The sequence below is a fragment of the Lissotriton vulgaris genome, chromosome 2_1, assembly GCF_964263255.1.
Source record: "Lissotriton vulgaris chromosome 2_1, aLisVul1.2, whole genome shotgun sequence".
NCBI lineage: Eukaryota > Metazoa > Chordata > Amphibia > Caudata > Salamandridae > Lissotriton > Lissotriton vulgaris.
The window spans coordinates 1,411,316,129-1,411,339,555 of NC_141687.1; the positions used below are offsets into that span (position 1 = coordinate 1,411,316,129).

Genomic DNA, 23,427 nt, shown 5'->3' on the forward strand with positions numbered 1-23,427 from the left:
ATCAACTGACTGTTTGTTCTCTGCAGATACTATTTATGATGAAGATGAGGTCTTGCTGGCTCTTGCTGAACAACTTGGGAGTTTCACAGTCCTTGTTGGAGGTCCAGAGTTTGTCCACTGTCTTTTGGTAAGGATTACGAGGTCAAATATCTGGCTTATTTTAGTGTTTTTTTAAAATTGTATTTGGCTGCAGTTTTTTTGTCCCCAAAAACACCTTTTTATCAAAGCCGTTTTCATCATACCTGCTGCAATACGTTATGCCGTACTTGTTTATATCTTAAAGCTGGATTTTGTGCTCTGGACAGGGGTGGGTGGGGAACTGTAGGATTAGTTGTTAGTACACAACTTAAGTTGAATCTAGTTCTCTACCGGCCAGATCAGACCATGTCCCCAAATTAGTTTGAAGCCCGAGGTTTGCATCACTGTGAAAAAACATAAACAGAGCTGCTTATAGCTGTGCTGGGACTAGGCACAAGGTAGGAAATTTCTATTTTTTTTCTTTTGAAATTTTTAAGTTCTTATTTACCAGACAGCACAATTGGTCTGGTTGCTAAAGAGTTTTTTGGGCTTACCAAAGACTTAAAGTGGGTTTGTAGCCTTCCCTATGCTCTCCTTTGGTTGGCTTAGTGTCATTTCGCTGGCTTCTTAATCAATTGCTTGCCTTCTTATTCTTGTGTTTGTCCCTCCCCTGGAGCTTCGCTTTTTTTCCATCCCCTTTTGACTGCTAACGTGTCTTTCCACCACTTTTGGAGAACTATTTTATTTTTTGTTGATCTTTCCATGAGAGCATGTGCAGTCTTGCCTTCTGCCTCGTGTGCTGCTCTTATGTTTCTCCCATGCCAAACTACCCCTCCACCCCTTTGTTCCTCTCCTCATGTGCTGTTTTCCCTGATCAGCCTGGCTTAATGTTTATCCCACATAGCACTGGCAAAGTTCTTGGCATAGCAAATAGGTCCACATGATGAGACCTATTGCTTTGAGGTTAGTACTAAACATACATGAATGGATAGCCGTGCTGACTCCCCGCAAGACCAAGTATGCACCATTATCACAGAATCCATCCATCCATCTACCTATGGGTGCTATAACGAAAAATACATTTTGCCATATAATATGTTGTATCATTTTAGTGTACAAGGGAACCCAAAGAAGCAATATGCTAGGGACCTTAGGGTAACTATATCTATATCCAGAACAGTGGTCCCTAGACAAGGTACAAATTGTCAGTCGAATAAATATAAGGAAAGGAAAAAAGGAAACAGACAACTGAACAGTCTGTGTAGTTGAATCACAATCAGACGATGATACAAACACACTATTGCTGACCTAAATTAATACATTTCATTTGCATATAGTGTGATACAGTCGACGAGGTTTCGAACCTAGAAGTCACAATTGACTTGCTCAGCCCTGCAATTATGTCGCAGATTTCAGTAGCCTGAGTTTCGGAAATGCCTGTTGGGCAACGAATATCACCTCTGCAATGGGAGGGAGGCTACAAACAGCAATGACGGGCCGACAATGCGATCCGCGTCCGTCGAACAAATCGCCGTTGAAATCTGCGACATAATTGCAGGGCTGAGCAAGTCAATTGTGACTTTTTTTGAAAAGTTGAAGGCATATAATGTCCTGATGATGAACCTTTATTACTTATAGGTTTCGAAACGTCGTCGACTGTATCACACTATATGCAAATGAAATGTATTAATTTATGTCAGCAATAGTGTGTTTGTATCATCGTCTGATTGTGATTCAACTACACAGACTGTTCAGTTGCCTCTGTTTCCTTTTCCTTAGTGTGTCAGTTGACATCGGCTGGTGTCCTGCTGTTAACACTTTTTAAAACAAAATTTCAAATAACCTTTCTTACTAAAAATAAATCTGTCCGGCTTGACAAAGAATATAGTGTCTATTTAGCCTATATTTATTCGACTGACAATTCATATAATATGTTGTAGCAATCTAGTCCATTAGAGGTTCGAGTGGAACCTAGGAGCTTGGTGTTGGCAATTTGTCCCCAGATTTTTATTTTATTTTAGCAATAGTACTTTTATGGGGATTTCCTTTTTTTTTTTTTTTTTTTTTTTTTTTTTTGTAGTTCACCTTTTCCAAAATGGCTCTATTCGAAAGCACCTTTTCCAAATGGCTGTATTCTAAAATTACTTTTTCTGACAAAAAAAATATCCCTCGAACACCGTGATATAAGGGCTCCTGTGATTTTGTCTTAATACACCCTGTCAAGCCAACAAGAGTAAACTATCTAAATGGCTATACTCAATACTCAATCCACCCTGCCAATCTCTTCAGCCCACTGAGTGCATTATCAAAAAAACCGTCCCTGCTGAATATGAAGGGCACATGATTACTCAGCCCCCCACCCACCCATCCCACCCCACCCCACCTCTGCACTTGATCTGTCCTCCAAGGGAGCCTGTTAACTGTTAGCTAAATAACACCATATTGAAGTATATATGAATCTTAAATGGTCCAGTGTAGGTGGCCGTATATGGTTCTGAATGAGATAGTGGAAGCCAGAAGACTGCAAGCTGTGGGAGTGATAGGCCAGTTATTTGAAGCAATGTATCGGTTGCTGCGGTTATTGCCTAGATCATGAAAATGTGCACTTCTTGTTTAAATTAGTCTCCCTTAAGGTCTCGGCCTAGCGTACCCTGCGCAGCAGGGTCGCGCACCGGAGAAATTTTGATCTTCAGTACTGGGCTTTAACCCGCCTCTCTTCCATTTGCTAGCTCCATAAATGGAGGCTAGCCATTGGAAGAGAGATGTGTCAATCTTTGTGGGAGCAGATCCGTGGGTGTTTCTGTCTTTTTAAGCCCCGCCCCCTTTGTTTCGTGGGCGATTGTGGGCGTTGACTTTTTTTTGACAATGTTTTTCGTCATTGCTAACCTTGTCCTTGTCCTGTGTTGTTGTATTCTGTCCGTCCTCCCTCCCGCTGTCCGTCAGTCCGTCCTCCCTCCCCCTGTCTGTGTCTCAGTTCCCGCTCCCTCCTGACCACCTACAGAAATACAAACGTACACATAGAGCAGAGAACCAAGTGTAAAAGCACTCACTGTGGTGACGTATACAAGGATGCGTTCTGTCCAGGAGCCTGGATCCGGGAACCCCGAAGTCCTGGAAATGCTCTCCAAGAGCTGGAGTCAGCTGTTCAGAGGCAGCCCTCTCCGCAGGCAGGGCGGGGGAGGCTCGGCTTGCACCGGGCACAGCTTCTAGATCTGTCCGCCCCGCCGGACAGAGCGGGGGCAGCCGGCCGCGCCCGGGGCTCAGAGGTCATTGCCACCTGCGAAGACCAACCTGGGGAGGCGGAGCAGGGACCGGGCGGAGCGCGCGAGGGCTGCAGGGTGCCCCAGGCAAGCGCGAGGCTCTGATCTGCACACCCTCGCAGCCCGGGCACGAGAGAGAGGGCTCCCAGCACGGACAGCAGCAACCGGGGAGGCAGGAGCCAGGCACAAAGGGCTGCAGGCTGGGAGCCCGGCTCAGCAACATGCATAATGAGCTGCCGAGCTATTGTAAAGGTGTATGTATACATATCTACCGAGGAAGGGCAGGCGCCGTGTACATTAATCACCGCGTACTCGCACATATGCATGCATTACTTGGGCAGACTGTGCGTGCGAGCAGGTGTGCCCTTCCACGCCTGGCGCACTGAAATCTGCATCAGTAATTAATAAGGCATCTCTTCAGTACACTGATACGGGCGAGGCGCGAGCGCACGGACACCTTGCACAGATCTGCATAATTACTTGGGGTGGTTCGGGCTGCGGGCATGCGCGCAGTCAAAGTTAGTGCATGTGCGCACCGATTCGGCAAATCTGCATCGGTAATTAATAATGCACCTGAACAGAGACCCGAACCGGGAATAGGAAGCCGGCGAGCATTCACCAATAACAATACGCATCTGTGTACTTATTTATAATGCTGGCACCCACGGTTGAGGTGTTAACGTATATATGCTAGTAGGTACTATATCTATGCCTATTATCTAGTCCATTAATCACATGAATGCATCTGGCAACAACAGAGTAACTGTTCGCTGCACGGACACATAGAGGGGCGTGCCTGAGTGCGTGTATAGTAATGATATGCCATAATCTGCACACGTTAGTCCGCACTGGTTTGCGTGCATCCGCCTCTGGGGTACAATGTATATGCCTATGTATTAGTCACTTAGACATAAATCTGTGAAAAAATATAGACCCTGCCATTGCACTGGGAAGGGTGTGCGTGTGTTTGTGATATTGACATGCACAGAGGTGCGCGCATTATTACGGGGAGTATGCGTGCCTCTCCCCTTGGGGTGCAGGTATTTGTACTATTGGTAGCTATACTTGCGCATTCTTTAATCATTTAAATATGCACCTGTAAGGGAAAGCCTGCCTGTCACTGCATTGACCAGGAGAAGTGTGTGTGCGGACATTAATGATACAAACGCTATGCGTGGCTTTGCACACATTCACTATGCGTGTGCCCACTGTTCGGTGTAGACTTATTCAGAACCAGTATTTCAGTGACGCAGAAGCATGCGTCACTGAAATACACCTATCGTGAAAAGTGTAATTACTGGCCCCCCTGCGTGGAGAAGTGGCGTTGAGCAGTATGCACCATGAAATACTGTGGGAGTGTACGCATGGCCGGGGCAGAGTGTGTGTATCTCACGTGGGTGTATGGGGTGCGTACAATAGTCGCAGGGGGTCACATTATTTCAGGATCAATCTGCCCCCAAGTCTGTGGCACCAAGATATACAGAGCCACGTCATATGGCACGTGGTCTGTGCACTGTCCTGGGCAGGGCCATGTGTGTGTCCCCAGCAGCCACTGCACACAATACCCCCGGGGGCACGTGCCCCTTCATGAAAGGGACACCTCTGGCCATTCAGTTTGGACACATGTGCAGGCATTTCCCAGCGCGCTGCACACCCGAGCCAGGGCCTTCCGGTGTGTGTACTGTCATCACTCGTGGATGTACAGAACTCTGCACAGAATTCTGCACATCTGTCACATATAGCGCCTCCCCGATGATATAGGGGGAGGCACCCCGTATACATTCATCACCATAGACGACAACTTTGTGTCCATTCATCTCCGGGCTGCCGACAGGCAGGAGGGTATCGGAGACCCATGCACGACTGACGGTTGTGTAGATAGATGTTATGAGGGCGTTTACTTTCATTAACTAAGACTTCAGGGCGCATCTGTCGATTACCGGTACTAAGGTGTATGCATAGATAATGGCCGAGTGGGAGCAGACTAATTAATAGTATTCCGGTCACCTTTATAAAACAATATTAAATGACCGAAAATCAATAGATCATTTATCTGATATGAGCATATAACACATACCAATATTGGGTGTGTGCATATATTCTGAAAAAGAGGGAGATACATAAAATAGATTTAGCGTTTGCACATTTCAGATATCAGTCGTAGGGTCGCAGATGAATACCTGTCCTAAAGAATATTGAAATATATACATATAGAATGTTGCGCTCTTTCAGTGGGACAGTTTTTTTTAAAAATGTCATTTTAAAGTAAAAATTAAGTTTTCGAGACATCAAGGCGCTGTTTTGTGTGCCGCTTTCCTCTTGAGAGACACAGGGATGGTGGGAAAGAAGACCTTATGGTGCATTTAGTAATTGTTATAATTGTGTACGTGTGTATCAATACGTCATATTAGAGTATCGGCTAATTGTTAGATAATATTGGGGGTCATGCATGTATATATGCCTGGGGGTATGCGTTTATCAATTCATTTTAAGGATTGCATCCCCCCCTCCCCCCCCCCCCCCCCCCCCCCCCCCCCAGAGCCACGCCCCTGCCATGCCCCCAGGTGCCCTGGCACTGCCCCAGTCCCAGAGTGGGACGGGTCCTACACGGGCTCAGCCCTGTGTGGTTGTAGAGTGCTTAGTGTTATGCGTTCTGTTCACTTGCACGTGCAGTTAGTTCTTGTGGTCACGCATCTCTTGAAGAATATCTTAAAGAGATGCATTTCTCGAGGCGTCTTCATCCAGTAGCTTCCAACTGTGGCTTTAGGCATTCATACAGTTGGAGGTTGCTGAGTGCAGACGTGCTCCTGTGGATATGCTGTCTTCATGAAAATAAATCTTTCTTTACAACCAGTTCGTCTCCTGAGTGTTCCTGCATACGAACTATCTATTCAACTTCACATCTTGGCGACGAGGGTGGGATTCTTCACTCTATCAACAGTCTTCACTATAACCCAATCACCTACTACAAATGACTGTGGAATGGAAATTACTTTTGAATCAAAGTTCCGCTTCTGCACTTCCTGTTGTCTTGCAACATTACTTTTAACAACGAATTTGTCTGAACAGGTTATACATTTAGTCTTTTCTGAAGCCAAATCCTTAATCCAGGAGGGACAGACAATACCATGTGGATTCCTCTTTTTTAACAGCCTGAAAGGGGATATGCCTGTAGTAGAATGAGGAGTAACTAAGTATGCCCAAACTTTTTCCCTTAAATTCTCAACATCCATACCACATGAAGTTGCAGTCTGAATGCCCTCTTTCAAAAACCTGTTCAAACGCTCAATCAAACCATTTGACGAGGGAGAATAAAGAGCAACTCTTAAGTGTTTCACATCAAACCCCTTTAAAAACTCCTCCATGACACCAGAACAGAAGTGTGAACCATTGTCACTAACAATTTCTCTTGGAGGACCCTCTGACCTAAAAACTCGTTTCAAGAAACTTATTGCTGACATTGAATCTGGATTTGCACAAAAATCAAACCACTTTGAATGATAATCCACAATTGAAACTATGTAACGCTTGGGCAAAGTAGGAAGGCAAATTTTTGACAATTTACCTAATCCACTGTCCGCTTCTGGTAGTGGGGATGATTTCATTTTTCCTGCATATACTCTTTTGAATGCATTTCTGAATTCCAAGACTCTGTCCTGGCACTTTTTTAATCCTTCATTTTCAGTAATGAAATGGCCCTCGGGCCCCAGAATATGCACGTTTGCCTCCCATGGGCCCTTCTTGATCAGGGCTGCTGTCCCCAGATTTGTTAGTAGTGCTCGCTCTGCGTGCCCTGCTATCAGCCGCTGCCACCCGCCTAATCTCTTTTGCATTTTTTTAAGCGTTCCTGGTGACCTGGATTCACCGTGCAAGGGGCCCAGGCAATGTCCTTTGCAGCTGCCTGCAAGCAAACATTCGAATTTCTCTCCGTCTCATTCGAGTTTCTGTAATGTCCCTTTGCTTGCTTGAAAGGCTCTCTTTAATTGATTGTTGTGATTATTGTTCCAGTGCAGGTATTGGCATCCGAAACCATAACCCCGCAGACAATGATCAGCCAGTAGCTTCTACGTGCTGGGTACCAGGAAAGCCTTTATCCCTGCTGCAAACATCCCGTGTGGTCATTAATACAAGTCTCGTTCGGTTTGTCCTACCTGTGCAAGATCAGGAGAGAAAAGAGGCACTAAACATTATTTTCTTAGCCAGTCCTTTTGTCCTCTGTGTGTGTCTGTGTGTCTGTGTGTCTGTGTGTCTGTGTGTCTGTGTGTGTGTGCACGGCTCTGTCTCGGTCTGTGTGTGTGTGGCACTGTGTCCGCAAATACGCTCTACTACTCTCTAATGCTCACCTATTGCCATTGTAAAAGACAATACCATTTGTTTATGTTTTAGAATTTTTTTTTTAAAAAGTCATGAGCAATGCCAATAGCTCTAGCTTTAATAATGCCGAGACCATTGCATTGTAAATGCTTGTTTTAGCTTAACCCTATCTCCAAAAGTGCTCAAGTAAAGACTGTACACTCTTTGGTTGAGGAGTCATACTTCATGAATAGTTATTAACTTTCCTGGATGAAGCCTCCAGCCATACTTCCCTTCACTGTATACCCTTTTCCCCCCACATTTACATAGACTTTCTTCTCCAGGTGTGCATGATATTATTTCTACAAATAACTGTTAATTTTTTGAGCAGTGTTGTGGTTGAGCACTGTTAAACATGCTTTATACTTTGGGCTCGGTTTCGTTGAACTAACAATGTATGACTGAAATGCTTTGTTTTATTTCTCTGGAGGGCCTTTAAGAATCTGTCAATTTGATCTCGTTTTGTCCTTTTGGTACTGTGAGCAATCTCATTTTGACTATGCATCTCTGTAAGCAACAATTAGATTGAACTCCGGTTCTAAAGAAGTAGCTTTTTGGATACCTTCATATACCTTTGCAGAAGTGATGCACACCCCAGGAATAGCACACCTTCCTGTTCATAACTGCCAATATCTTCCCATTGACATGCTCCACGTTCCATCTACGTTGTTGCTGAATTGCACAGGAGGTTAATGGGGCCATCCGCAAAATGAAATAACACTATAGCCTTCTAGCTCACTGCCTATGGCTATCCCGGTTGTTAAAGGCCAAAAACCAGAGTTATTGGCCCGAACCGCATGCAGTGGAGATCGAATGATCTAAATTAAAATGGAAGCAACTTAGACAGTCATTGATATGTTGGCGCAGAAGGCTTATGCCAGCCGTTATTAACCCTGAGCCGCCCAATTGGCTTCAATGGAACTCCCAACATTTTCAGTTTCGCATTGTTTCAACATTCCCCAAAGGACATACAGCAATTTGGTATTCACTCGTCATTCATATGTTCTGTTCTTGTTATTCAGTGTTTGAATTCTAAATCATGAAATCCTGATTCTTGTGTTGGATATCTAGTAGCTGGACGCACTGAGATCATGTTTTATAGTTGCTCTACAAACAGTAGACTTCAGTGTCCTGACAGGTGGTGATACATTATTGGTTTTACCTTCTTGGCTCGATGAGAGGATTAGGTTTTGTATAAACAGAACACACTTCTAGCCTACCCAGCCCTTTTTATGTTTAACTATTTTTACTTTTTGGATTGTGCTTTCTTGCAGCCTCCCTTGGAGAGTTTGGCCACCGTAGAAGAAACAGTTGTTCGGGACAAGGCAGTAGACTCCTTGAGGAAGATATCCCACGAGCATGCACCTGTGGATTTGGAGGCACACTTTGTGCCTCTGGTCAAGCGCCTTGCAAGTGGTGACTGGTTTACTTCGCGGACCTCTGCATGCGGCCTGTTTAGCGTGTGCTATCCACGCGTTTCCAGCACCGTAAAAGCGGAGATCAGGCAGTAAGTATGAAAAAGATTTTCCGCAGTCATGAGTGCAAGGCAGCACTTAACCACCTTTTCAGATTTTTGATTAAAAAGCATATGGGTATGCATAGTCTTCTGCACTTCAACTCAGGTGGTATACTTAGAGGCTCGGCATACACTTAGCCCCCAACTAGACCACTTCTTCTGGACATTTTTTCCCGATGCTCGATCTATGCTTTGCCAAAGTCTCTAGGTTTTGGTTGCTTCTAATTTTTTTTCTCCCCCCATTTACAGACACTTCCGCAGTTTGTGTTCTGATGACACCCCTATGGTGCGCCGTGCTGCAGCATCAAAGCTTGGGGAGTTTGCAAAGGTTCTGGAGCTCGAGTATGTAAAAAATGACATAATTCCCCTGTTTACAAATTTGGCTTCTGATGAACAGGTAAGCTTCTGGTTTGAAAACTGCTTTTTCAATCAACAGGCATCACTGATCAACGCTGACGTGGTCCACCTTAAAATCGGCGTGAATGCTTGTTCTCCCTAATTGTTTGTGTGCCAATATATATTGTCAGTTCTGCCATGTATAATTGGTTGCTTTGGACTGGTTTGAGTTGCTTTTAATCTAGCTTCTGTCTACCACTGTAGTTTTTCTAATGTACTTTTATTTTTTCTTGTTTGGATAAAACTTTGAGTGACATGCCCACTTCACATCCCAAACTTCTGTGATGCACTAAATAGCGGCTGAAGGAAAAGCATTAGAGTGGTTTCAAACTGTTATTTGGTCTCACTACAATATTCATGCATTCAAGACGAGACAATATTCATAGATGTTTTCGTACGTTAAAAAGTGGTTAGTTTTAGTTTGTCATGCACAATTTTAACTTCATATTGGATAACAATAGCTCTTTGAGCGCAAAATCCTTGGTTTTGTAATTTTTATAATTTTATGAGTGAAACGTACAATTTTAGGACCTGAAAAAGATTTGACTGAGGCTTCTGTTTTGACCACACAAAATATTTGAAGTAGGTCTTTCGTTTTTCTCTTATTTAATTTTTGTTGAGGCTGTACTAAAAAAACTGGTGTTAGTTATCCATTTGAAGAGGCCTGAAAGGGTGTTATTAGCGTTGATTATTTGCCTCTGTGAAATGTCAAATGGCTGTGCCATAATTTTTCCTTTTTGGATACAACAGAGTGCTTGAGTAAATCGTGCTGCTTTTCCTTTGCAGATGGTGTCTCTAATATCCGGGCAATTTAGAACTATAACGTAATGCAATATAGTTTAGCTATGATTATATTTTGTAATAACTTGCCTTTCTTTTTAGAAAACATTTGAATTTGTTTAAAGAACTTTAAAATAAAAAGCACAATTTTGTTTAAATGTGTGGTGATGCTCCTTGGCTTGAACAGACTACCATCTTTAAATTGACCAATGAAGCTTTTCTGTAAGCATTTAGTATTTATCATGTATTGATAAATTGATCAGCGGTCTATAAGGGGTTGGAAGCTATTCCAATGAATCTGCTGAAGTCCAAATTTCGATTAAATGTTAGTAACCGCTTTTATTTACTTTTAGTGTATCTGTATCTCCCTGGTCAGCCTTTTGTTGCCAGTCAGTACCTTCACTACTACCACCTTATGTGCTGTTGACTTATTTTACACAGCTTGACCATCTCGTTAATTCTTTCTGCAACGTTTCCTGTGCCAGAATTCAGCGTTGCCTTTCTTATTAGCTTCACCTGATGAATCACGGTTTATAATTCTATCAGAAAGAGGGCTTGCACTACATGACTCTTCAGAAGTGTGTATTCCGGTCTTTGTGTTAGTCTGTGTATAGGTTTTGTAAAGAACTGTTGCCTATCTTACATATTACCTCTTCTCATTCTGTCTGTTGCTCGTTTCTTTACCCTTGCTCCAGCATCTCCAGTCTTTTCCTACATCACTTTTCTTGTCTTGTTAGTCTTTGATTTTCTACGTGTTTTTTGAGTTAGTAGTCTTCTTAGATGTCGTAACTTAATGGCACATCGGTCCTTAATGTCACACAATTTTTGATAACCTAATGTTACTGATTTTTAAAGGTTAACAGTTAATTGGCTCCATGGTGGGGGACTTCCACCTGCAGGCAGTGTCCCGTTTGGTCCCCAACAAAAGTCCTTTCCATTCCCTGGCCCACAGTCTCCTCCAATAAACCCAACCCTGGGGGCGAGGTTAATCTGATGGCCTAGAATCCTGCATAGAAATCTCCCTTCCTTTCCCCTCCCAGAAGGGGATCTGTGCCGGGCAAGTCGTGAACATGTGGAAGAAGTTAGTATTAATTGGCGAGCAATGCGCAAGGGCGAGCTTGAGGAGCTCTGCTAGCTCGATGTAGTTGCACTGGGAACGTCAGACATTTTAAGCGCTAAGTGATCACTGTAAATATTTTTTAGTTTTTCTGCTTTGTTTCTACTTGCACTGTATTTTTTTTCTACAGGACTCTGTGCGTCTACTTGCTGTAGAAGCCTGTGTTAGCATTGCACAGCTCCTTCCAGAGGAAGATTTAGAGGCCTTGGTAATGCCGACTCTCCGACAAGCTACAGAAGACAAATCGTGGCGTGTTCGGTACATGGTGGCAGATAAATTTTCTGAGGTGAGTTAAAAGTTCAGGCCCATATGAAAGGTAAGAGAACCATTTTTGTGCATGTGTTACTGTCAAAGTACTGGTCATCTAATTCTTAATGGTACAAAGGGTTAGCGGATGCTCATAGACAGTGAATTCTATATCCATGTAAATGCATTTCTATTTTTATTTTCAGCTCCAGAAAGCAGTTGGGCCAGAAATAACCAAGAATGATCTTGTCCCAGCTTTTCAAAATCTTCTGAAAGACTGTGAAGCAGAGGTGCGAGCTGCTGGTGCCCACAAGGTGAAAGGTGAGTGTAGTGCCTTTCTCCACTTTAAAACCTATCCTGTAATGGTTTCCCAGGCAGTCATTAGTCTGAATTTGTTAGTTGGTTTATTTTCAGAATTTTTTTCTGTGCATATGCCCTTTATGTGCACCAGTACATTTATTGCTATGGAACTGCATATTGCTGTGTTCCCTGGTTAGTCTGGCTCCGCATTGAACTACGTTTGTGAATGGATGGTGGAGGATATTGGGTAAGAAATGAAACTACAGTTCTACTTTTGCAGCTCAGAGTAAAATTGAGTTAACTGCAGATTAAAACCTGAACTAATACTCGAACCTTCTTAGCTAGATTCTCGATGACTGTCCAATGGTATTTCACAAAATACTAAAGACATTTGCAGTAACAACCTATTGGCTTTTCAGCACTTTCCGCAAACTTACTTATGGTTAAGTGATCACACTGTAGCACAGCTATAAGAAGTTGTCTCTTTCGAAGATCCCCTGTGGAAGAATTAAAGTTTATTTACACATGACCAGTCTTCTAATTTTCTGCAATTGTAACAACCGACTTGCCTGGTTTCCCTTTCACATTGAAATGCCAAGTCCCTGTGTGCCAGCCATCAAAGTACATGTATACCACTTACACCTGGTTGGCTGTTTCAAGAAGTACAGTGTTTCTTTGACATGGAATTTGCCAGTATAGCTACAGTCAACTCAAGAAGGTTGCAGAAAGTCAACCACAGTATACAGGGGTGGGTGTGTATATCCAGTAGTTATGCAATGAAGTAACATGCAACATTTTTTAAACATAAACTAGAGTTTATGTAGGAATCAATTGCCCTTTCTTTTTTCTGAAAGCTCCGACACCTCCGCTGTCCTCCAAATAATTTAAGTGCAGAGTCTGTGGATAACCAAAATACTTTCTGCCTTTAATCAGGGTGCAGTTATTGTGAGGGATAGAGATGTAGCCTTTTTTCCAAACATTCCCAATATGAATACCTCTGTACTGTTTCCTTTTTTATTCAAAGTTATGCAAAATATAATTGGTTTATATGATTGACTAGACTAGGGAGGAATGATTGCATTTGTGTATTAAGTGGCCAGTAAAATTAGTACTGCAGTGTCTGATTTACTATCTGTCAACGAAAAGTAACAAACTAATCCGTAATTCTACATGTATGCACAGTTAACAGAAAAATATGAAAAAATACTTGTTTTCACTGCAGCTCAGCTTTGTATCTGATGGTCCCTAATTAGTTTTGTTCATTCTGTACTGTATGTAGAGAAAGCTTGAATTGTAGTTAGTTTAATCTGGCTAACAATACTTTAAGAAATGTACCTTTCTCCCCCATTTGGAAGTTATAAAACTTGAAGGTATACTGTTGGTCTTTTTCCACTCCATCTACTGTTGAGAAAATGCCTTTCTGCTTTACTTCCACATGCATCTTATCTGCTCTGAGAGCATGACCACTGTCAATCTGTTATGTCCCAATTTTAATTTCAGTTTCTTCTTTGTGTTCTAGAGTTCTGTGAGAACCTCCCTGCTGATGGTAGAGAAACCATAATTATGAACCACATTCTTCCTTATGTCAAGGTAAGATGGTTCCAATCTTGTAGTCCTAGGTGCACAATTGTGGGTTTTCTTTTAGGTCTATATATTTTTTTAATGCTGTGCTTTATTTGTTCATAAGAAATAAAAATTAGTGTAGGCATGAATCTAAACGTGCTCTACTAGGAACTAACATTAGTAGGACCCTTCATTCCTGTAACGCTTGAGCTCCATATTCTGACTATCATGCATTTAGTTCTGCATAAAGCAAAACTTGGTTTGAAAATTAAGTTGGAATTGTTTGATCTAATACCTTTTGAATTGTAGGAACTGGTTTCTGACACAAACCAGCATGTGAAGTCTGCCCTGGCCTCCGTTATTATGGGACTATCCACTATCCTTGGTAAAGATAACACGATTGAACACCTTCTACCTCTGTTCCTGGCTCAACTGAAGGATGAGGTAATCTTCTCAATATTGGTATATGCCCGTTTAAAAAAAAAAAAAAGTAGCAATGTATTGAATGGGCAGGTGATGCAAGATAAAAACTACTTTTAGCTTCTGACCGGAATCGCTGGATAGAGGGAAGTAACTGGAATGGTGAGCAATAGTTTAGGCAAGTTGGGTTTGAGGGAGAATTGATAACTAGGTTGGGAGATTGAGAAAGTTGTTCTGTGTAGTTGAACTAAGAATACAGTGATCTCAGTGACTGTGCCCAAGACTTTGAAATCCAGTTGTATTACGCGGAGTGCTCCCATACCAGTGTTAGAACTTGTAGGTATTACTGAAGATGGCAGAGGACTGCCGTCAAAGGTGTGAATAGGATGAACTAAAATGACAATATCCATGTGAACTTGTACCCATCCAGTATTTCACTGTGCTTGCTGAATGTTAAATATTTTGGCTGCGCTTCCTCCTTGTAGCAGCTCTTTTTATGATTATTAGGGGACAGGATATATCAATGGCACTTTCTTGCTGTTTAAATTCAACACGTTACTGTTGGTGCAGTAGTACAGACTGCAAGGCAGCTCAATAAAAGCTAAACAGTGGAGATAGGATGCGCTCAGACTTCCACCTGCCAAGGACCTTCCCTTCCAAGAGCCACCAGACTTTTCTTTCTCTGCCTCCATACAGTGTACAGTAGAAGAAAGGCAATTTAGAAATACTCCAGTTGTGTATATTTACCCTCCTTCACACATCTTATTTACTCTCAGCCTGTGCTCCCCACTTGCTTGTTCTTTTTCTCGTTCCTTGGTGTAGTAAATAATCTAATATGGCCTTACTTCTCTCTCCATTTCAACCTCCTTTTTTTTCTCTAAACAGTGTCCTGAAGTGCGGCTGAACATCATCTCCAATCTTGACTGTGTGAATGAAGTGATTGGGATTCGCCAACTTTCTCAGTCCCTTCTTCCTGCAATTGTGGAGCTGGCTGAAGATGCCAAATGGAGAGTTCGACTTGCAATCATAGAGTATATGCCTCTACTTGCTGGACAGCTGGTGAGTATTTCCAGCCTTCCTATCTGTGATGAGAATAACCGCATTTATCTAGCATGTATGTGGCCACTGTGTATGAGCTACATAACCCTAATGTATGGTTATACTAGTGCTGTTGAATTAAGGGTCATAGGTTGAACTATTCAAGGAGATTCAGAGGTGTTTCCTTCAGTAAAGAAAGCTACAATCATTTTTTATCCTATCAAAACCTCTGTCAGGACTAGCACAGACTTGCTCTGTCTATTGCAGTGCTTTTAACACCTTAGATGCGGCGCAAATATCCCTCCCCAGTGCTGCGCTGTCCATTGGAACTAGTGCTGAATGGACGTCCAATGGACGTGCGCAGCACTGGGGAGGTAGTGCTGCCGTCGGCCAACGCCCCGACGCACCACTTAAGAGGTTAATTGTAGCATCTTGAGGTTGAATGTTAAACTTTGGAGGGCTCAAAATGCGAGGGTTAGAGTAATCACTCAGAATGAAACCTAAATTGTCGGATCTCTTTACATGCTGTTCCAAAGTGCATTTGCTGCTTGCACCAGGTATCTTATGAACATCTAACAATATAACCTTGTATTTGCTCAGGTCCCCAGGATTTGGAATTCTGCTGAGTGTTGGGGGCTCAGCAACTGTTGAATTGAAGGTTAAAATAGTCTTGTTTGCACTTAGACCTACACTAATCAACCTTATTTGGTAGTAGTGCTATACAGCTGCAACCATTGCTTAGATTAGTGGTCTTGTGACATTCACGAGCTACTTGATGTGCACTGACATCAAGATTGATTCATATGTAAATCTCACTGGTTCTTCAGTGTGGAATTGCACTCTTAGCAGGGCATTCGAACCAAAAAGGTCATTTCAATGTACTTGTGTGCTTTGAGCTACTTTGATCTGTACAGCCTTTACTGCGCACCGTTGGTTTCTTGGGCAAACCTGTGCCTTCCACACCATAAACACTTGCACCTTAAAACTTTTTACTTGCAGAAATAACCTTTTTCAAATCCTCTAAATCTCTAGTATTGGGTCATAGATTTTCATGCTTGAATCCTTCCCGGTCATCGAAGTGGGAGTCCCACGGTACTTTAATAGAGCAATGTGCATTTCTATCATAAACATAATGGGAATGAACCATAGGTTTTATAGCTAATCTGTCTTCTTTTTTTTTTTTTTTTTTTTTTTTTAAGGTCCAAACTACACACTTTAGCCAATCCGCCAGCACCCTTTAGAACACTTCCAGGAGAGGCTGAATTTTCTACCTCAAAGGAATTTACTTCCCAAAACCATCACTTCTTCTATTACCTACATATCCTGACTGAATACCATGTCCCAACCTCCTAAAAAAGGACTTTTCAGATCCTGTGAATTGTGGAAAGGGGCGGTATCCATTTGGATGACCCACATCAGAAATGCATCTATTGCCTCTATAAGTAGACTACACAGAGACTGCAAAATCTGTTGCACCTTTTTCTCAGAAGACTTTTTAAAGACAGGAGGTAGACTTTTGCTGTGGCTTCAAAGGCTTAAAATGAGTGCCCATTATCTGAGGAGGATAGTGATTTAAATCTAATGAAAAAAATTGCCTCCGAGCGGCCTTCAATGGCCATTAAAAAAATCCAAACTTATTACATCTGGGCATGCAAAGAGGCATGAGGATCTTCCTTCCTCCTACAAGAAGGAAATAATTGCCTCAGAAAAGGTTCGCTCAGAGCCGATCACTCCTTCCCAAAAAGAACCTCTTCCTAGTTTATGCCTTTGACGAGAATCTTTAAAGGAATCCAGCTCTACAGCTAATTTCTCATTGAGGACAACACAGTTGATGACTACCTCTTCAAAGGCGTCTACGTTAACTAGGACAACACCGATCTTTACCACTGTATCTTCTCCCATGACCATGATCTCACCGCTGTCATCGACTATTGTAACGACGAGGATATGAAAACTCCAGTCAATGAAGGTTCCTTCTACTGCGTCCCTCCTCAACTTACCGCCGACTAGGAAGATACAGTTGACGAGACAGTCCTCGCTGACGTTGTCAGTTGGTGTCAAAACCACACTCAAAAGTGAAACTGTTGATGAGCTTGTTGACTATGCCACAGTCAACGAAGGTTCAGTTGACACTCCTGTCGATGATGCTGACAGCGATGCCGCTATCGATCATATTGTCTGACCATGCCGTTACTGACAAATGTACCGTCAATGAAGAAAACATTGATGGAACAGTGGATGTCAACAGAAAAATCCCCAGTAAAAATGACATTGCCTTTCATTTTTGTAAATGAAAAATCAACTGCAGCCACGATTTTACCAGTTCACGCCTCTCCAAGTAACTAGCGAACCTCTTAGATGGAGATTCTGACGATGAAGCTCACTTTGGGGCAGCTCGTAGTCCATTCCAACTACATGTCCAATGCCATGACTTTGAGAATGTTGATAACCAGTCTCAGGAGGATGATTACTTGGCTAGAGAACACCTTGAACCATACCAACAGGAATATTCATTTCAGCACTAATGAGCTTTCTATCCCAATGCCTATGTCTCTTGTTACCAACTTACAAAGTATGCTTCAAGACTATTATCTCAGATTTCAACAGTCAGCCACTGCGACTCCTCTGCCACAAGCTCCAAGACCTGTACAGTTGTTCCAACCCCTGCACCACTACCGCAGACCTCACATTTGCTTGAGGCACCTGTAGCACCTCAACCAGAGTTGGCAGATACCTTGGCCGCCCCCTGCCCCGATGGTGATGGTCAGTCTACAGGCAACGGCCGAGAAGTGGGAGAAATTCAAGACGCTACCTCAGTGAGTGGGCCGACTACTTTATTCCTACTCCAGTCCCTCCACCGGCTGCACTAGTAAGAGACTCTGCTAGAGGACGTTGCCGGTTTTCATGATTCAATGGATAGGACAGCCAAACGGTTTGAACATCCAGTGCTTTCCAAACACGTGGATGAAATCGATGAGGGCTATCCCTTCATCGATTTATTTGCAAGAAGGTCTTAAGGCCATGAAGAACCCGGCTACGGCTCCAGCGATCATTCCAAAATTAGACAAATACAAAGTTCCAGATGACTCCTACTGGTCTCATTGGACAGACTACCAGACTCCGCGGAAGCTCAAGCAGCGCTACGCCTCTGTAAGAACCAGTCCACACCAATGTCTTCTCATCCAGACAGATGGTCGTCCGCTTGATAATTTTAGCGAGAATTTCTCCTCCATGGCAGCCACATCATTCAGAGCTGCAAACTCCTTGGTTATATTGGGCCGTTATGACCGTCAAATGTGGTCGGCTATGTCCACTTACATTGACTTGCTGCCAGGGGACTCCAAGATGGAAGCCTGAAAAAATCCTACAGGAGGGTGAAAGAATATTAGCAGAGATGATTGACTACACCATCGATGTCTTGTCTACTGGGTTCAGACAGCTTGCGGGAGCGGCTATTCTCATCAGACAAGGATGGTTAAAATCCACGGTCTTCCGCCAAAAGACGTGGATGATGTCCTTCAATTAATCAAAACTGGCAGACACAGCGAAGTCTCTTTACACTCTCCAGTATAGGAAGTAGCCAGTTTAAGGGTCAAGTGACAGAGGAGCTTATTCATTTAGAGGTGGTTACCAACCCTTCAGGTAACTGTGAATAGGGCCAGACCTAGTATTATCCCCAGTATGCACAACCACAGCATTACAAATAACCGCCAGCGGTTGCATATATGTAGCTGCTGGCGGTTATCTGTATTGTGCTGTATAAGCACTAAGCCAGAGAAAAATTGCCTGCTTGTGACAGATTCCAACAGGAAACAGTGACCTCAATTTAGTGCCCACCACCCCTCAGCAACCAGTATTGGACGTCTAATCCCAAACCATCGTCACCAATTGTCCACAATAACATCAGACAAGTGGGTGCTAAAAGTAATCACCCAAGGAACCCTGGAGTTTCTCCAACCAACCAATCGTCCGGACCACCTCCCCCTCACTTAAAACACTCCTAAAGGAAATCATCCTCATGCTAATAAAGGGAGCATTAGAGGTTGTTCTAAGACTTCAGAGGGATTGGGATCCTACTACCATTTCTTTCTCCTCAAGAAACCATCAGGAGATTGGTGTCCAATTCTTGACATGCAAAGGTTGAACACATTTCTAAAGAAGCAATCTTTCCGCCTGACGCTTCACACCTCCTCGACAAGGGAGATCATAAGACATAACTAGACCTTCAAGATGCATATTTTCATATTTTCACATTCAGATACACCTCAAGTTCCTTCGCTTCCTGGTAGCCAGCACCCATTTCCATTTGGGCTCAAATCAGCCACCAGAATTTTTAACAAGGTACTAGCTCCAATAGCAGCCCATCTCAAACAAGAAGGAATAAAAGTCTTTCCATACTTGGGCAATTGGGTCATAAAGAGCTCCCACTTAACAAGCAGCAGCAGCGACATCAATCTGCCTCACCTACCACTATCAAAAAGTTCACTTGCATCCCACAACGTTGACATTCTTGGGAGCTTTCGAAGACACAATGCAAAGCATTTCACCTCACAGGTCAGGTAAAGATTCTGCAGCCAACTCAATATCCACCGAAGTCAGTTGCTGTCCAGATCTACAAATCTTTCATGGGAATGATTTTTTTTCCTGCGTCCCTCTTGTTCCAAATTGCCATCTGTAAATGTGTCTACTTCAAGAAGAACTGGACAAGCAATGGCTTTAGAGACAGAAGTCCTTCAATGACCTCGTTCAAATAAGTGCTTTTGCCTTGGCACTAAAGTAGATTCTCCCTAAGATGGAAAAATCGATACACAGACCATACCACCATTGGTAATATCTCAACAAAGAAGGGGGAGTTACACTGTCATCGGCGCTCTCATCAGGCACAGCAAATCTGGAAATTGGCTTTCCAACATCAAATATTGCTCAAAGTAGATCATATGCCAGGAGTGTCCAACATCCTCGTGGTCTCCCTAAGCAAAACCACTATCCCTTACCATGAGTGCAAACTAGACTAGAACATTCTGGACACTCTTCCACCGGTGGGGCAAGCCAAACGTGCTTCTTTTTGCTACAAAGGAGAACAAAAAATGCCCAGTCTTAACAAGTTGGCATCCCCAACAGGGATCGTGGGTGGAATGCGTTTTTGATGAGTGTCAGTAATTTATGCTTACACTCCCACCACCATCTTGTTGATTGCAAGGGTGCTCAACAAAATGTCTTGCAGACCTCTCCTCATAGCTCCCTGCTGGCTCAGACCGTTCTGATTTACAGAGCGCCTGCTCCTCTCTAAACAACCCCATGTCCGGCTCAAACCAATACCAATGAACCAGACCAACTCTGTCATCCCAACCCAACAACACTACCCTTACCGGTCTGGCTCCTGGGTTCAATGAGTTCTCCATGATTGACGTTCCACCAGACTGCAGAGTAATCCTTGCTAGAGCAGACACAGTGAACAGAACTTATGAACTCAAGTGAAAACACGTCTGCCTTTGGTGTGCGGACTCTAAAGTCCACTCTCTCACATCCCCACCAGAGCAAAACCTTCCATATCTGCTCCATGTGGTAAGGTATGGCTTGACTAGTTTGTCCTTAAAAGTACACCTGTAAGCAATTTCCAGGTTTAGACGGTACAGTAGTAGACCTTCCCTTTGGTCTATTCGAATTGTAAAGAAGTTTCTCCAGGGCCTATTCAGGACTTTCCCTACAATAAGAAAACCTCCACCATTGTGGTGCCTGAATCTGGTATTAGGACAGCTCATGAAAATACCACTTGAGCCCATTCACAAGGCAGAATTGAAGTATCTTACCTGAAAAACTGCTCTTCTGGTGGCTCTCATCTTCCAAATGAGTATGTGAAATTCACGCCTTTACCATTATGGAACGTTTCCTATAATTCAAGTCACACCGTGTAATACTGCAAACCAATTCGAAGTTTATCCCCAAGGTGCCCTCAGACTTGCACCGGAACGAATCCATGTTCTGCGAACATTCTTCCTGAACCCTCAAACGATTAACGTCTGAGAATGTAGAGATTGTTCTGCAAACTATTTCTAAAATTTTACTTACACAGGACCCATCAAATACATCGAGCAGATCAATTATTTCTACCATATAATTTTGTCATTCAAAAGCAGGAAAGCTCAACTAGACAAAGTCAAGGGCCTATAGCTCTGTCCAGACACAGGGGAGCACCCAGTATAAGTAAAAACAAAACCCTTTCAGGCATAGTGACGCATACATTATGGTAAAAAGGTTTTGACCATTTCACAGCCCGGCATGGATAGCACTGTGCTAATCCTATGCTGTAAAAATGGTAAAAGACTTTGTCCCGTTCATTTCGGTGTGGATGGCACTGTGCTAATCCTATGCTTAAAGACTTTGCTAGAAAAGCAGACACTTCAGGTGAGCAAATTTAGTGTGTCGCTGGCGTTGAGGGTGCTCTATACAGGAGCTGCTTTCCACCTAAACTTGAGAACTACTCAGAGTTCTCTGCTTCTTTTTTGCATAATTAATGCGTCACTCGATGCCTGAAAGGGTTTTGTTTTGAGAGAGATATATATATATATATATATATATATATATATATATATATATATATATATATATATATTCAATTAGCTTACACATTTTCTTTTTAACTTCTGAAAGGGTACATTACCAACCATGGCCAATGTTTTGTTTGCTAGGCTCACAAGATGACAATAGGCGTTCTGCAGCAGAATGCAAATCCTTTGGTGGTGGTATGCCTGCTTTTCTGAATGACTTCTAACCACAGATTGCTCACCTTTTGAATACTCTCTCGGGTGTCAGACTGGAGCTGGAAAATCTGCAGCAGCACCCCTGTGTGCCGACAAGTGGCCCCAGCGGCTCTTGAGTCTACCTCGTTCTGCCCTGTATGAGACATGCGCTGACAACTTCATTTCTGTGTGAACAGATGTGGATCCGGACCTACCCCTTGTCAAATTAAGACCATTGTTAAGAGGAAACTGGGATGAGGACCTCCAGGATTCCATTGGTCTAGGTGCCTCATGTGTACTGGGTTAGTTTCTCACCTAGGCCCTGCCACTGAAGATGGAGCCTCCTTTGCCATGGTTTTGCGAAGAGCAGTGGAGGTTTTCAAGCTTCCGACAAATTCCTACTTGGGAAGCTAAGACTAACGTTTTGACAGAGGTACTTTAGCCTGGCCAAACATGCTCTGAGCCTCATCCATTTAATGATACTCAAACCTACATGCTACTGGGAACCTGGGCCAAACCTTGCTCAGGCCTTCCTGTTAATGACAAGATTACCAGACACCATCGACCTGCCAGGGTGATCTGGATTTCCTTAAAGACCACCCTGTGCCATAGAGGCTTGTGGTAAAATCTGTTGCCAACAGGATACCTTTAAACTAGTTTTCCATTACTTCCCTCCACCGCCAGGTCCCCCAAGAGGAATCAAAGGGGATTGAATCTTTTTGAGAATGGGCCTTTTCATTTACAGCGCTAGCCCTTCGCTCTGTAAATGCCAATTGCCTTCTAGTAGCTGAGGCACAGCCTGTGGTACTGGAAGACTCCCATTGCCATCCTTTTGCAGGTCATGCAGGATGGCTGCAATGCTTCCAAATTCAACATTTGCTGAGGGCTGGATACCACGGTAGCCCATCACAGGCATGCCTGCTTGCGTTGCACTAGCTTTTCGGGAGACCTCAAACTAGCCTCCTGGATAGACCAGCTGGTCCCGTATTTTCAGGGATAAAACAGACTGTCCTACAGTGCTTCAAGGATAGCAGGGACACCGTGTGCTCACTGGTGGTGTCTCTGCTCCTCCGCACCTGCAGTTTCGCCTCCTCTGTTGCTTTGGAGGGTGCTTCCAGCATTGCCAGCAGGTACAGCAGTTACTTTGGATTTTTCGTGGCTGCTGTACCTACAGAAGTGTGCAACCGGGAAAGTGTGTATCCAAGTCTTCTGTCACCCATCTGCTGCACCTCCTCCTTCCACGCCTCTTTAGACTGCCCCTAACGTCACACAGCCACTCTATCTGAGGTAAGTTCAGACATGATCTGCTATTGTGAACCTGCCACCATCTCCAGACAATCAGACTGGATGACTGAGGACCGTATGTTACTCTTAAAGCAGGAAGTGCAGGCTTTTTTTGTCAAAGGAGCCATAGAGGGTGCCAGAGGCAGAAGTTGGTTGTGGTTGCTAGTCACGCTACTTTCTGGTCTCGAGAAAGGACAAAGGGCTCTGTCCTATTTCACACCCTGGCCGGCTCAATGCCTTCCTACAGAAGGACAAATTCAAGATGCTCAACCTGGCTAAAGTTTTGTCTACCGTTTACTTTAGAGCGTGAATATAATCGCTAGACCTGAAGGACGCTTCGTTCCACACACCCATCCTGCAGGCCCATAGGGCTCACAGTAGGCCACAAGCATTTTC

The 23,427-nt window shown here is 43.5% G+C and overlaps 1 protein-coding gene across 1 annotated transcript in view; it reads left to right on the plus strand.

Annotated features, from left to right (window-relative positions):
• The window catches only part of PPP2R1B (protein phosphatase 2 scaffold subunit Abeta), a 112,165-nt gene that overhangs the window by 39,824 nt on the left and 48,914 nt on the right, over positions 1-23,427 (plus strand). The window contains exons 3-10 of the mRNA XM_086957176.1: positions 27-127; positions 8,906-9,138; positions 9,397-9,544; positions 11,571-11,726; positions 11,893-12,007; positions 13,506-13,576; positions 13,859-13,993; positions 14,855-15,028. Of these exons, the coding sequence (XP_086813302.1) occupies positions 27-127; positions 8,906-9,138; positions 9,397-9,544; positions 11,571-11,726; positions 11,893-12,007; positions 13,506-13,576; positions 13,859-13,993; positions 14,855-15,028 (1,133 nt within the window). The remainder of the gene's footprint in view (positions 1-26; positions 128-8,905; positions 9,139-9,396; positions 9,545-11,570; positions 11,727-11,892; positions 12,008-13,505; positions 13,577-13,858; positions 13,994-14,854; positions 15,029-23,427) is intronic.